Below are 16,179 nucleotides of genomic sequence, written 5' to 3'. Positions count from 1 at the left end.
TCATTCATTTATTCATATGTTTTATGCACTATGATTGTGTGTGATGCAAAAACATGTAAATAATTAATAACCTGGAGAAAGAATTTGAATTTAGACATTTAGGAAGGGTGCTGTGTTTTCATAATTGGCTTTTAATCCTCAGCACTTTCCATGAGCTTTTAATGGAGATTAGTTTAATAAACAAGCATGACAAGATTCTGTTTTCTACTTTAACAGAGGTTTACAGTTTTGCTATATGTAATATACAAAAAGTCCCTAATCCTATTCATAACAAGGTTGTTTTCTGAAGTACAACACCAACATGTACTGTTTGTGATGGATTTTCTCTCAGTTGACAAGTTCAAAAGCATGTTTTTCCAGACTCTTTCTTTGTATACCCGTGACAGGAAGGATAGCTTATCAGTTATGTTATTAGCATTGACATGTCATTTCATAATCAGTCTTATATTAATTAGTTTTAATGACTGCAGTTGCTCTTTTTTCATTGCTGTGAGCATTTTCCTCTTTGTTTACATGTTTATCATATCTGTTATATCATATCACCAACTCTTCTACCTTCTTAGTATTTGATTAGAGATGTAACATAATTTTATGTACAGAACGTCATTTGAAATCCCCAATTAGTTGTTTGTGTGTGTGTGTGTGTGTGTGTGTGTGTGTGTGTGTGTGTGTGTGTGTGTGTGTGTGTGTGTGTGTGTGTGTGTGTGTGTGTGTGTGTGTGTGTAGGTGTAAGATAAATGTCTTCACACACAAAGATGTTGAACAGGTTGTTTTAATGAAAACTTTTAAGAAACTTCTTTTTCTTCAGCACACACTAATAATCTGTCAATAATTTGAGATTGTACAATCCAAACCTCCAAACAATGACAGTACTTGAAGAGCCAATTTAATAGGCACTTAGTAGTTTTAATCATTGGTATATTGTGAAATACAATATTATAAAAGATAGATACAATTTCATATTAAAGCAGATGTAAGAGCTATTGTGTCTGACAAACTGAATAATCTCTTTAATTTAACAACATGTCAATGGTGACCCAAAACCAGACTCAAAGCTATGATATCATACAGCTTCAGTTGAGAAGGCTAAAGATAAAGCAATGAAATATCTGATACACAAAACTCACAGTCTAAAGAAGTTATAGATATTATAAAGATATGTCCCTATAGTTTATTTGTTCTGGCCTAAAGTTTACTTTGGCCAAAATGTACAGGGACTGTGCAAAGTCCTGTAAAAAGTCCTGTCTGACTTTAAGTGATATTAGAACACCTTGTTACAATAACACTGTGCAAATTCAGCTTACAGTGTTGATATGCTTTTAAATAGCCATTGCTTGTAATGTAATACTTTAGGACAAACTGCTTCATTAAAATGTCTGAAATAAAGGCTTTCTATAAAAAAGGTTTGCACATCATCCCACATACATTCATCTGAAGACTTAGTATGGGGGCCTCACTTGGAAATCCCTTTAAAAACCAACCCATTAAATGCACTGGGAAAGCAGTCAAATCGCTTTACATGTGCTTGCATCACAGGTCCTCTCCTGGCTGGTACTGTGGTTCGGTGGCAGTGAAGTAGTCCTCCAGGAAGCCCTGCAGGTATTCAAAGGTGTGGCGCTCATCTGCATCCTTCCTCCAACACTGCAGCATTAACTCATGCAGAGAGGCTGGGCAGCCCTGTGGACATGGCATACGATAACCACGCTCCACTTGCTCCAGGACCTCCCTGTTATTCATCCCTTTATACACACAAAGACAAATTATGTTACTATACTATATATCAATTATATTGTGAATAAATAACAATATTTTTTTTTTTTTAAAGAAGCAGCATGTCCCCTTGTGCTCCAATGTCAGGATTCTGTGCTCTCATTGCCAAGGCCCAGGATTGATTCCCAGGCAACTCCAGCCACTGAAGAGTTAACTCTCAGTGCCAATCCCCAGCCCAGATAAAAATGGGAGGGTTGCGTCAGGAAGGGCATCCGGCATAAAACAGCCCAAATTAAATATGTGGACCAGATGATCTACTGTGGTGACCCCGGACAAGGAGCAGCCGAAAGAACCACAACAACAATTATAAAGGAGTAATTTGTCATTTTTATGTTTGAGTTCTTCCTGAGGCCAAATACAGTTGCATTTAAAACACCAACAAGCTTTGCTTTCACTTCCTCTATCCCACATATATACATTTTAAAGTCAATTTCTAATAAAAGTATTTTATAATTGATTGGTTTTTAAAGGACACTTTTCATAAAACCACAGGCTTCCAAATTATAGATTTAAATACTGGTATGTGCAGCACTTTAAGTTTATCGTTGTCAGTGTTACATAAACCTAAAGATCAACTTAAATAAAAAAAAAATAAAGGAAATTACAAAAATAACCAGGTCTGAATCAAACTGCATTATTAACCAATTAAACACACTGTCACAAGTACACACGCTTATTATACCTGGGTATGGCACTCTGCCTTTTGTAATGAGTTCAGTCAGTAGGATGCCAAATGACCACACATCTGACTTGATGGTAAATTTGCCATAGAGCGCTGCCTCTGGCGCAGTCCACTTTATCGGAAATTTTGCTCCTGTAGCACAACGAATAACACTATTAGTTAAACATATACACAAACAACTGAAAAAAAATACACAATGCAGTGAAAAACAGAAGTGTAATAAGATACAACAGTAAAAAGGAACACATATGTCATCTGGAGTAAAAGCAAATCAAAAGAGTGGAAGTTGAGTGAACAAAAATAGAGGAAAAAACAAGTGCAATAAAACAATGCAACAAGAACAGTAGAGTGTTGGGTGGAGTCTGTAGAGCAGAGGACTGAATGACCTTGTCTGGCAGTGTATTCATTGTCTTCAATAAGTCTGGCCAGCCCAAAGTCTGCAATCTTACAGACCAAGCTATCTCCCACCAGGATGTTGGCTGCTCTCAGGTCTCTGTGGATGTAGTTCATCCTCTCAATGTATGCCATCCCAGCTGCAATCTGAAACATAAATGCCATGTTCTCACTACAGACTACCTAAAAAACTCACCTAATAATGGAAACCATTAAATTAACAATAATAATTCAACAATATTGCAGTAAGAATGGTTTTCTTGTTGATGAAGAACATCCATCGTGTTGTAGTGTCTTACACAAACAAAATAAAACAGTAGTGCTCTATCACTAATTATTTAGTAATTAGCAACACAAATATACACATATGTATATTACATGCAGGTTTAAGAGTGATAAAATGAATTAATAATGCAGGCCTGGACAATGTGGAAGTAAAAGGGTTTCAAGTTTTAACCTGTGCAGCCATGTCCACAAGCTGAGGCAGCTTCAGATTTTTGCCTTCTCCATCTTTGAGGAAGTCTAACAGGCTTCCTGAGAGAGAAATAATGGGTATGAATAAGATTGGCCTCTGATGTGGCCATTCCTTGTGTGTGTTTATGTGTGTAGGTTTACCTTGACTCATGAACTCCGTGATGATATAGATTGGTTCTTCTGACACCACAGCATAGAGTTGCACCAGTTTATCATGGCGGAGTCTCTTCATGATCTGGGCCTCATCTAGGAAAGCCTCTGGAGACATGGTGCCGGGCTTCAGAGTCTTCACTGCCACTTTAGTAGTGCCATTCCACATACCTACAGACAGTCAGAACCAGTGTGATACAGTGTGACAAACACTGAGACACATGAGTTAAGAGACAGAGTAAGAAAGGGATGAGAAGTAAAAGATGAATAGAGTGGTGGATATAGAAGGTTATATCAGAATATCAGGCAAAATGGACAGACAACTGCACTAGAACAAGCAGGAGCTATAAAGCATCAGAAATGGAAACCATCCGAGACACATATAGACATCTACCTTGTATCTTTGAGACAACAAAGGGAAAAGACAACTCAGGATTTGTGTGGCTTTCCTACCGCATCAAAAATATACTGTAGAAAATGTGCATATTTGTTTTTCAAGATATAAAGACTGCCTTTAATTAGTGGTTGATACTAGTAATAGTAAAGTTACCTTCCTACCTTGGAAAACAAAATGAACATGGAGCATATCACAAGAAAATCACATAAATAGGAGTGCAAATAAACTGTTGAGACATAAAGACTTAGCCATAGGTTGCTAAGCAGCAACTTTTCTGTTATCCAAAGCCTTTATCAAAAAACTGTAGATTTCAACTTAAATATGCAGTGCAGATGTGCAACAAAGACATATCATTGCTTAAAGCACAGAAATCATTTGCACTCTATGTAAAAGTTAACATGAAAAGAGGCTGTATAAGCATAATGAGACAAGGCATGGGAGACAGATACGGCCTCCACCAGACAAAGGCAGCAGTGCTAAAGCTAGGGGGGACAGACACTGGCTCCAGACACTGATGCTAGTGGTATCTATCTCACCCATCCAGACGTCACCAAAGCAACCCTGACCCAACTTCCTCTTGAGCTGCAGGGTGTCCCGTGATATCTCCCATGCATCTTTGCCCAAACCGAGGGTCTGGGGTATGGAATTTGGACATGATTTGGTCAAGTAGTAACATAAACCATCATGACTACCTGAGGGAGGGTGTAAGAAAAAAACAGAGAGGGAAAGGGAGAAGGGTGGAGATGGAAAAAGAGTGAAATGGTGTATCATGCAATGGCACGGATCAGAGGAAGACAATGGCAACTGCACAGACTTAAAGTGATCCTCATAGCTCAGCTATTTGACTTTGGAGCAAGTTATGAGAATACACCTCATCGTGTAGCTGTGCTTGTTGCTCTTAATCTTTCCCTTCAACATGCCCCAGTTAGTGTTGTTCCTACCCATCCACACTTCACCAAATTGCCCGTTTCCCAGTTTCTTAATTAGCTGAAGTGACTCCCTTGGTATCTCCCAAACATCCTTAGTCTTCACTGATAGGTCAGCTAGTTTAGGCATACCCCGCCTACAGCTGCCCATTAATCGGCAACAAAGCCCTGCTGCACGATCTGAGTCGAAGAGCATACAGAAAGAGGAACATTTATATGTACACATTCATGACACACAAAGAAAGTCAGAAGAAATATGCAGAAAAACATACAAACTGCAAGGGATACAGAATTGAAGTCACAACACAGCAGAAAGTTGCTAAACTAGACACATACAGGCACAACCTAGCATAGATATGTACGAAGACAAATAAAGAACAGATCTGCTGTTTCACAGCAAACAGAAATATGGCCATGGTTTAGCTGTGGCTTGAGGTCCACACTTGAATCGACAGTGAGTCTATTTAATGCATACCGGATGTTAATGTCTGACTAAGATGAAACCTGAATGCAAAAATGAAAGAAGTATATAAAACCAAGACAAGAGGGAAATTAAACCAGACAGAATATGTAGGCTTTCAACAGAGAAAAAAAAAATTATGAAGCATGACAAAGTGGAAGACAAGCTGGAAAAAGTGTGAACGTTTGACTGACCTATATAATTGCAGGTCCTTGCAGTTATAGTAAGTGAATAACTCTTAAACCTCAAAACAATAAATATTGGGTTAGCTGAAAACTATACTGATTGACAGGACCACACTTAGTTCCACTCCTGTAAGCCCAGAACCACTAATCGTGGTATATTTTAGTTACTGTAGTGTTCATATCACCATTTACTAGTTATATATTTCAACAAGAGGTTCCCCCACACAGGACTGCCACTCGCTGAATGGTTCTGTATTTCCCAACATTTTGTGTAGCTCTAGGGACTCTTTTGCATAAAAATATCCCCAAAGAACAGTAGCTTCTGAAATACTCAACCCAGTTGTCTTGCAGTCACAAACATGGCATGGACTACTGCCACATGACTGAATAATACCACAAATAAACAGGTTTACAGCTGTTCCTAATGAAATGCCCAAATATTTCTTTTTATACATAAACCTTCAAACATTACTGTTCAGTTTAAAGTTTATCATTTTATCATCTATGACAATTAACCCCTAGACAGTATTTGGAACGCAATTCACATTCAGTAAAAATATAAAAATCATTAATAACATTTGCAGTCCACATACCACAGAACATCAGTTCCACTGAGTGTGTTTCACTGTGCATGTATGCAGAAAGAACTATTTCAGCTGACCTGAATAATGTTGCACCAGTTCCTGCACGGTTTCAAACTGGCTTCTGGTTGTGATGTAATATCCACCATTATCAAGCTTCCTGATTTTATAATGCTTTACATGGTCACCCTTTGCCTCATCACAGTCTCTGATAGACAGAGAGTATGCTCCTGTGGTGGTGGTGGTGGTGGTGGTGATGTGGGGGGGAGACACAGTACAAGATAACAAAATACAATAAGTATATACCGTTTGTAACAGGGAATTAAGAACAAATATGAAAGACAATAGATGTCCCCTACCTTTAGTAGTCTCACTCTCTCTTATTAAGAACGTCCCCCTAGGATTGTTCTGGCCCAGGAGTTGCCGTTCTGCATCCTTACGACCCATCTTCCCAAAATACCACCTACAAAATATACTCAACTGCTAAATATTTAGGCAATAATATATATTATAGAGATTGAGAAGGAGAGAGAGAGAGAGAGATGAGTGCAAAATACAGCTTTACTATTACTATGGTCAACAATGTTCAGATTAACAAGTGTATTATAGACGTTGTCTGTTACTCACTCCTCAGCCTGTATGGAATCCACAGGGGCCACATAGTTACTGGGAATGTAGCCAGACTTCCCTGTGTCCAGAGAGCGTGCTTCCCACCAATCACCTTCGCTGTAAAAGAAAAAGACCAGGTAAAAAAAAGGTAGAGCTTCACTTTTAATGACCCAACACCACCAAGCTGCCACTGTCAGGCCACTGAGCAAGACCCTTAACTGTCAATATCAAATAAATATCATGGCTGGCTTCAAATTACTATTAAAAAAATAGGATATGTGAATAGATGGATTTTATCCCAAGACCCAGTCACAAAGTGAGCATATAACAGCAATATTTGATATAAAAAACTTTGTTATTGATCATTCCTTTTCTTCTTCTTCCCTCATACAGGTCAGACTTTATGTTCATATTTTTGGAGCTGTGCAATAGTTTTCAATTATGATAAAGATTAAGTCTACAGGTAGTAACAATGTTCCAATAAGCGGAACATGATGACTGTTCTATGCCCAGTGCATGCCTTATAGTACAGCTTTGTCAGTGTAAAGGTGGGGTCACTTACTGCTGATATCATACCTGTTATCCAGGTTATACTGACAGTGTTCTATGGACAACAGATAGTTACTAGGACTCTAGTCAATTTGAATTCATTCATGTTCCAGGGAAATTATGACTATATTACAATAGCATTTATTTGAAATAGTATGTCAATTGTCACTTTTTGACTTTTTCAATGGTCTTTTGTGTATGCCCAGAAGATATTCAAATGATATTTATAATATCATGCACATGCAAGTTTCATAGAATCAGTTATATACCAAACAAATGTGTTCTCAAGTCTGTCTTACTCACCTGTTATTGATAATGTGGAATTTTTCTCCCTTCTGAAAGCTCAGGTCATCTTCTGTACGGGCATCATATTCATATAAGGCAATAAACAAGGTCACGCCTCCTCCTGTAGTCAGGCAAACACAAACAAACAAACACATACACACATACGCAATAGGGTAAATAGAGTAAAATAGAATGTGTGAGCAGTCTAAATTTCGACACTACATTCAACTATATTGACACACACACACACACACACCTGTGATGGCAGTAGACCGTGGCTGGCTAGGGTTGGAGGGGAAGCTGGATGTTGGGAACGCGCTAGAGTTTGTGCTGGGAAAATCGTTAAAGTTTGGGATGAGGCCAGCCCCTGAATTCTGGGTGGGGTCTGGAAAGTAACGAGGGCTCTCTGTCACCTGGGCCCCACTCCCTGCGTTACATGTGTCCCCATAGGACACAGTGGACGCTTTGGAGGCCTTCCTCTGCTTACAGCAAGCACAGCCCATACTAATCTTGATTTTTACAGAATATCGCTCATCACCCTGGAAACAGAGCTTCTGCCAAAGAGACAAGACAGAAGACATAAGTAGGAAATAACTGTAGACACATTAAGGTGAAAGAACTCAGTAGTCTTTAGCAAGAACTCAGTAGTCTTTAACATGGTGTAACATCCTGTGCTGTGTCACTGATCATTTTGCAATATTTAAATCAATAGTGTGAAGGAAGTGTTTCAAGGTGGAATGGGGCATGAAATCACAAATGTTGTTTTTTGGTCATTTTTCATAAATTAATATTTCTAGCAGAATATACCAGAAATGGTTGCTTTAGCGTTTTGCCATTGTGATTCTTAAATTAGACAATCGACATCTTACCAGATTCTCAAATCATCTGTTCATCCACACCATTCATCTCCCTACAGATAGAAATGCAGAAAGAGAGAAAAAGAGAGAACAAGTAAAAGAAAGTTACAGAGTTTCTGACTTTATGGATTCTGACATTTGCGTCTTCCTCTTTTTCTCCCCAGCAAGAGAAATAGGAAGCTGCTTTTCTCTTACAAGGCATTCCGCTTTCAGATCTACAGTATACAGTTCTTTTTCACAGTTTGGCCAAGCATCACTATCTGACTGACCATCAGTAGAGAAACAGGATGGCAGTGCTGCCGGTGTTTCCTGTCCGGCCCTCTAAAACCTCCCCCTATTTCCTGTGCAAATAGACATTTCAGCAAGCTGAAAGAGGGGTGGCTGCTTCTGATTTTAAAATATACCAAACCAAGATCACACACACCATCACCACACTTATCTCACACCACAGCAGAGTGTGAGAAACACATTTACAGCTTACCAACAGCATCAGAATTAGCAACAGAAGACATGAAAAGTCTTAAGCAGTTTAAAAAGAATGTTGATGTCCTTACTGTCTTGATGCCTTTTAAAATCCAGGATATGTTGAACTGTATCTAAAGGATAATTAACATTTCACATTACATATGGATTAATAAATGTGTATTCTGTTTTTGTATAAACCTCCATTAAAAAGTTAATGTCACTGACACAACTAGACATAGACCTGGACAGTGTTCATTGCATGGGTTGTGGCTCCCTATTATAGCTAATGGGCTACTTTACTCATGTTCTCTTAATCTGCCACTTAAAAACAAAGTGCATGCATCTGTTACTTCATTAAAAGTTTGGTGTCTGAGTTCTTAGTTCAGCTTTGAAAGTTGGCCGCTTGCATCTTTCTGCCACCTTTTGAAAATGTTCCTTGAAAACATATAATTATTTTGTTTATAGTCTAAAAAACTACATTTTTCCCAAAACCTGGTGGTTAGCTAACTGAACAGGCTTGATTATTGTACAGATTTTAGTTTCCTTGATCTTGACATTTGTGAATGCATCCAAATTTGCAGTTTTGTAGAATACTCAACAATGACATAGATCATTCTGAATATCATGGAAATTATGATCTACTCCCCTATTTACAAAATCTATAATACATATGTTATCATAATAACCACATATTACATTTCTTTCCCCTCTGAGATTCAAAATCAATACAAAGCACAAAATACAAACAAGAAAAAAAAAGTTGTTTGTATCATATCATCTAAAAGTGAAGCTTAGAAGGAAAAACTGTTTTTTTTAATGTTCTAGACATTAATTAATTATGTATGTGATAGCAATAAAGAACACTGAGTCTCGTTTGCATAATGCTAACAAGGCTTCATGAGTTTTCGCCCGAAATCCAATCAGAAATATTATTTCTGCATTGAGAGTTTATTATACTGCCTAATATACATTATCATGCCATGAATGAGCTATTTCATTAGGAAATGAATCGCTTTATGTGTGGCTTATGAAAGTTATCAGTTTTCAAATGAAAGCTCTGTGTCATTCTTCATGGGTGAGCCACAAATGCCACTCTCAAAATGCTGCAATTTTCTATATAGAACTGCAAAGGTCAATGAGTATAACGTTATTTTGGAACATGTCTCAAACACAAATGATTATGACAAGTGAACTGTGCTTAAAGCTAGCAGCTAAGCTCAAACTAAAGCTGAAACTTCATTTAATTAAGGTTGATATTTTAATTCAACACTATTGGAATGTAACTAGATACAGAGTGGAAATCTTTGCTCTGAAATATATTACAAACTGTTTACACTGAAATATTTGTGATGTCTTTAGTGATTCTGGTGCTAATATTCATGCTGTATTTTCACTGTTCCGTGGGAAGTGATTATCCGCCACTGTGCAGTTACAGAACGAACTTCCTAGCTCAGTAGACTGGCTTTAATTGTCAATGTTAAACAGAAATATAAATTTTAACAGTCAGGTTTCACCGTTAGCTCAAAAAACACATTTTTCCTTACACACCACTAGCCAACACTCCAATAAGCAAGCTTCAAAAATTTAATAAATAATTACAAAATAATTAATGTATTCATTATGAATTAATCAATCATTCAATCAATTAATCAATCAGTTAGTTAGTCAACCTGCATCACTTCCACACCAAGACCTTTTAATATGCACTGAATTCACTGAAAGTTGTAAACAAATAGCATGGCATCCGGCGTGCTATGTACTGTATCATCTAATAATAACTTATATTACACCATAATCACTCTCTCTGCATTTCAACTGGCAGAATGCTGCCTGTGTAGTCAGACTTTTAGGGCAGAATTTGCATGAGATAATGTCTTTTTTTTTGTTCTGCACTTTTACAAGGGCAGAACATGAACAACTGCCTTCGATTGTTCCTCATTTTAACCAAATTTGTAAGGAACTTTTTATGTCTCTGCGTTCACAATCAGTGAACGCAGAGCTACAAAACAGATCAACCATAAAGTTCTTTAAAAGTTTGAATTTTAAAACGATAATTTTAAGATAATTAGGTGTATATATCTAAAATATGATAAAAGATAAAATGCTAAGTAATGAATTCCAGAATATAATTATATAATGGATAAAATTATCCAAAGATAATTTTATATTTCACTTATTTAAAAAAACACGTTGTCACATATCACGACCGCGTAGAAGTGACTGAACGCAGATTATGTAAAATATATAGTTTTCTATCCTCATAAATAAATTAAATACCAAACTTCTTTCATGTAGCTAACATTCCAGTCCCTCATAACCGCAAGCTAACATTGCAAATAAAAATTTGCCCTAAGACTAATTCTGCCGATCATTATACAAAACTGATGGGAAAATATATCTTTTCTTGGAGGGCTTAATAAAGGTATACTATATTTTAAATATAGACCAATATTAAAACAGTTGCTTTCTGCCATAATACCACAACATGCCTAGATATTACGCTATAAGCATTAAAAGATCTTTATGTACTTTTCATAATGTATTTTTCAGCCCTAGTGTATATTCTGTTAATAATTAAAAATTGCTCTAAGCATTTATAATTTCTATTTAGAAAAATAGATTGTGATTAATTTGTGAAAAAGATTTAGGCAATTAGGATTTATAATGATTTTACATGTTATAGGGCTATTGTATCATGATCTAATACCATTCTGGCTGTAATGATTATTATACAAGTCAGAAAAAAAAATAAGGTAACCATTTAGACCCAAATACTACTTTAAAAAAAAGAAAAATCTTATTTTATACAGAGGGTAAAAGGACAACCCAGGCTTGGGAGTTTACAGGTGATTTTTTTTTCTCACTCAAAAACAGCAACAAACTTCTCAGGGCCACTCCTTTTCCTGTCCAATCTCCATTAGATAAAACTTCTCCCTGTGGATTTGGAGACATGCTCACACACCTCTTTTAAGTGTGTGAGTCATTATTGGAACAGATGTTTACATCTTAGCCTACATTCTTGCATTTTTGGCACTCTGATTCCTCTCTCCAGCTTCCTTACACCACTCCTTCGCACTCTTGCTGTTTTCTTCCTTTCGCCCCTTCCTGCGACAAAATACCGGAAATGCAACAAATCCTGGAACAATACCCGTACAATGTAAGATGGCCAATTATATATATATATATATATATATATATATATATATATATATATATATATATATATATATATATATATATATATACAGAATATGTAAACTGAATTCTCTTGGCCAAGCACAACTGCAATGAAAACTTTTTGTTCCTTCACCTGCCTGTGTACCCCTTCCCTCTCCCCTTCCATTCTCTCACTCCCTCTGGACAGGAAGTTCCCTCCCCCTAACAGGAAGACTTGTGTGAGTGTAGCTAGAATGATAGGATACAGGGAAGTGAAGCAGTCATTCTAAGTATACATGCATGCACACACATACACGCACACACAAAGCTGTAAAATTAATTGTGTGTTACACTGAGTTACAATTTAATACTAATTAGATTTATAAGTCTATAATAACTACAAAAGAGCCGCATTGTAAGACATTCTATTGGTTATGCAATTTTCATTTTATGCATTTCTTACAAACACCACATCAGATGTGTGAAAAAGAAACAACTGCTGCACAAGCACCTACTTACTTGCACTACAGTGCTACTTGAACATGAACCAACAACAAGTGTCATATGTGAACTGACGGTGTGTTTGTTCAGCAGAAACATGCCACAAAACTTCCCTTTTCTACAATAATTTGTAGATTTTAGGTTACGAATTAGCAAAGCAGTGTGCTGAAAAGCACAAAATATTTGTGCCAATTGATTTACTAAGTTAATTAATATGTTAAAACCTTTTTCAGTATTCTCATAACACTCTCTTCTCTTTAACACAACAAAACATCCCTGTTTTCTCACCCTATTTTCAAATACTACTGACGCTCACTGAATGAAACCTTAAAATGCAAGTTAGGTTAAAAGCCAATGGCAGATTCTGAAAGAAAATGTTCAGGTTTGGACGGTACAGAAAGTGAATGAAAACCCTAAATGTTCACCCATTGAAATTTCAATTCCACGCTCACAATAAGGAGGAGAAGAGCTTATTGTGCTGTTATATTCATCTAGGAGATTTTTTGTGAATATTGTATATTTCAGTTCAGGCTTGCTTGTGTTTGGACATTTCCCCATTTCAGGGAAGAGACATAAGGCCGGGTCCATTTCCTCCCATTGCACCAGGGGGTTATACGCAGGAAGTGACCTCGTAAAAGAACAGGAAATGATGAACCTGGCCTAATCTGGTTCAAGCGAAATTCCATTCTGTTTTTCACCAAAAGTGATTAACTTTATCCACTATTTCACTATTCTGTTTCACCTACAAGCAGACACAGTTTCCCAATAGTTTCCTCAATGCTGTACATGGGTGTGCTTTAACATACAAGTGGACAGTGAACAGCTTGAATTAGTAGACAGATGATGGGATGCATGAACAAATTGTTTTAAAAGACAGTTTGCAAAGTGCATTGCAAGTGCTTCATGTAAAATCATGCAAATGAATTCAGTTTTGCCATTTCAAGCAATAGGCAGCCGGATATAAACCTATAAAAGACAGGTCTGTGCCTGTCAGACATGATTCTGTGCCATCAGACCTTTTTTCAAAAACGAAACTTGGGGGCAAGGGTCATCCACATCCGGAGCGAAAGCAAACTGGCACCGTTACATTTCTGTTACGCACGCACAAGGGCGCACTAAGAGGTCCAGTCACACCCAGCTACTATATCAGAGGTACAGTGAAGCCAAGGAGCTCCATCTAAACTTGTAAGAAGAGTAAAGCATTCAACTTTCCCTTCTACTACATGTTTAACTATCGTACGCTTTCTCACGAGAAAAAAAAATCAAACAACAGCAAAACAATATCCGCAACACAACAGGGAAGTGATACAGAGGAATCTCATAAACTTGTTTTCCGGTGCAAAACAGATCCGATGTCAGAGTTAAAAACTGACTTAACCTCTGACTGAATCCCAAATATCTACAGTACCTACAGCTTGTAGGTGCAATAGGCAGCAATTACAACAGTGTAATAATGTATATGTCACGGGGCATCTGCGCTTAACTCTCCAAGGGTCTGGGACGCGCGCGCATCCACTGAATTAAGATTTCCTTCATTCACTTTCATTACAAAAGCACACGATAAAAAGAAGAAAAAAAACACTCACCTGAACAAGCTTCCTGACCCCGAAGCACAGAAGCGGTGTGACTTTACTATTCCGCTTTTGACTTAAGTCAGCCGGCTCTGACCGCAGACGCGCTCACGCTCTGTCCGGAAGGGCTGAAGTCTGCGCGCTACAGTCCAGCGCGTGCAGGGGGAGGAATTCTCATCATTCTCCACCCCTTATAAATCAAACACATATACATGCAAACACAAACGCATCGTTCATGCACGATCATCTAACCAGTCCGTGGATGATTTGGCGCATGAACATGCATGAAAACCGTACAGTCTCGTAAGTCAGTTAGAAAAATGGAGTTTGGAGTTGTTGTTTTTTTTTAAAATAAGTAAATATTAATAATCAAAGTCTTTAAAAACTTTTGCAAAGTGTATACTTCTCATGCGCATATATACCCAATAATATCCCTGTCTATATAGAATTTACTGTTCTTGCTAATCATATCCTGCATTGAATTTCTCAGTAACCTGAATTTATTTATCTATTTATCTATTTATTTTCTCCAAATGAATCTCAGAAACAACAAATTTACGCAAGTATTCAGATCTTTTGCTGAAGCACCTTGATAGCAACATGAAAAGCTTTGATATAAGCCATTCACTGAACCCTACTTACATGTGGATGGACTTCACTCCCATCAAGATATAAATTATTTATAACACAAAAGTGATCAATAACTTTGTATTGAGATGCAGTGACCCTTTATATAAAAGGAAAACTGGACATTACATTTTTCACACGTTTCCACTATAAAACAAGGCCTATGATTTTTCACACTAAAATCACCCGTCTTTCCAATTTACAGTACATTTAAATAAGATAAGATATTCCTTTATTCGTCCCACAATGGGGAAATCTGTCTGTTACAGCAGCAAAAAATATATAAAAAGAATAAAGAATAAAGCCATAATATAATATACAGTATATACTAAAACAAAAATGTATAAAAAGAGTAGTGGTTACACTGAAGACATATTGCACATAGGTAATATTGCACATTTTCTGTTATTGCACATGTTTAAAATGCTTTGTTAATTGTTTATTATTGCAGTGAAACAGTAATAACATTTTGTATTGTGGTGACTGGATCACTGGGAGCAGCTTTGATCGGGGAAGTCGTGGCCTAATGGTTAGAGTGTGTCTGACTCCTAACCTTAAGGTTGTGGGTTCGAGTCTCGGGCCGGCCACGACTGAGGTGCCCTTGAGCAAGGCACCGAATGCCCCTCAACTGCTCCCCGGGCGCCGCAGCATAAATGGCTGCCCACTGCTCCGGGTGTGTGTTCATGGTGTGTGTATGTTCACTGCTGTTTGTGTGCACTTTAGATGGGTTAAATGCAGAGAACAAATTCTGAGTATGGGTCACCATACTTAGCCATATGTCACGTCACTTTTCACTTTCACTTGTAGAGTCTAATAGCAGCAGGGTGAAAAGACCATCTGTTTCGCTTAGGATGTAACACTGAAGAAGCTGCTCAGAGCTGAAACAGTTTCATACGGTTTCTTTCTCTTTTCACACTAATGCATGAGCATCACATTCAGCAAATGTGTGTTGTTCAACAAGTTTATTTCCTATTTATTTACATATTTCACATCAATCTAAATGCAGGTGTCTGTTTAGTAACTTTTAACCTGCTCATTCATGCAGTTCCCCACACGTGTTGCAGCACAATACACAAGAGTATGCTGCAGATACAAAAAATATAGCAAAAAAAAGGGGGGGCTTAGTTGCTTTGGCATGGTTGTTGATGCCAGTAAAGGAGAAAATTCAACAGCAAGTTAAATATACAATAATGGGTCAATCCTACCTGTTTGTTAACAATAACAAACCTACAACCATAAACTACTTCATAAAATATACTTAAAAGCTTTAAGCACTTCAAATTGTTTGAGTATTTCAGACATTTCTGATCAGTCTAGAGTTTACAGAAAATGATGAAAAAGTACCAAGGAAGTGTTAGATCTTTGGTTGGAAACACATTGTTAATAACAGAAAAATAAGATGACCTGATGGTTTGAGCTGATATAAAGGCTACAGTAATAACTTACATAAACACACTATACAACATGGCTCCAGGAAACTATAGACAGATCTGCAACAGGCCAGTGCCTACATTACCCAAGTGTGCCCAATGCAGGTTTGC

The 16,179-nt window shown here is 37.3% G+C and overlaps 1 protein-coding gene across 5 annotated transcripts; it reads right to left on the bottom strand.

Moving 5' to 3' along the window:
• Positions 1 to 756: 756 nt before the first annotated feature.
• Positions 757 to 14,173, bottom strand: yrk (Yes-related kinase). Of its 5 annotated transcripts, XM_047807881.1 has the most exons (14): positions 14,027 to 14,173; positions 8,331 to 8,371; positions 7,718 to 8,015; positions 7,480 to 7,582; positions 6,646 to 6,744; positions 6,378 to 6,481; positions 6,099 to 6,248; positions 4,808 to 4,972; positions 4,403 to 4,558; positions 3,461 to 3,640; positions 3,303 to 3,379; positions 2,839 to 2,992; positions 2,453 to 2,584; positions 757 to 1,739 (listed from the first exon to the last, which is right to left on the bottom strand). In XM_047807881.1, exons 3-14 carry the CDS (start codon positions 7,962 to 7,964, stop codon positions 1,531 to 1,533), a joined length of 1,776 nt encoding a protein of 591 aa, XP_047663837.1. In that variant the 5' UTR covers positions 7,965 to 8,015; positions 8,331 to 8,371; positions 14,027 to 14,173; the 3' UTR covers positions 757 to 1,530. The 5 variants fall into 5 exon arrangements, with proteins under 5 accessions (XP_047663837.1, XP_027031574.1, XP_027031575.1 ...); XM_027175773.2 differs by lacking the exon at positions 4,403 to 4,558; XM_027175774.2 differs by lacking the exon at positions 4,403 to 4,558 and having other exon boundaries at positions 7,718 to 8,012.
• Positions 14,174 to 16,179: the final 2,006 nt, after the last annotated feature.

Source organism: Tachysurus fulvidraco, chromosome 24 (genome assembly GCF_022655615.1).
Source record: "Tachysurus fulvidraco isolate hzauxx_2018 chromosome 24, HZAU_PFXX_2.0, whole genome shotgun sequence".
Taxonomy (NCBI): domain Eukaryota; kingdom Metazoa; phylum Chordata; class Actinopteri; order Siluriformes; family Bagridae; genus Tachysurus; species Tachysurus fulvidraco.
The sequence above is the reverse complement of the archived record's forward strand: the minus strand, read 5'-3'. Positions and strand labels throughout refer to the sequence as shown.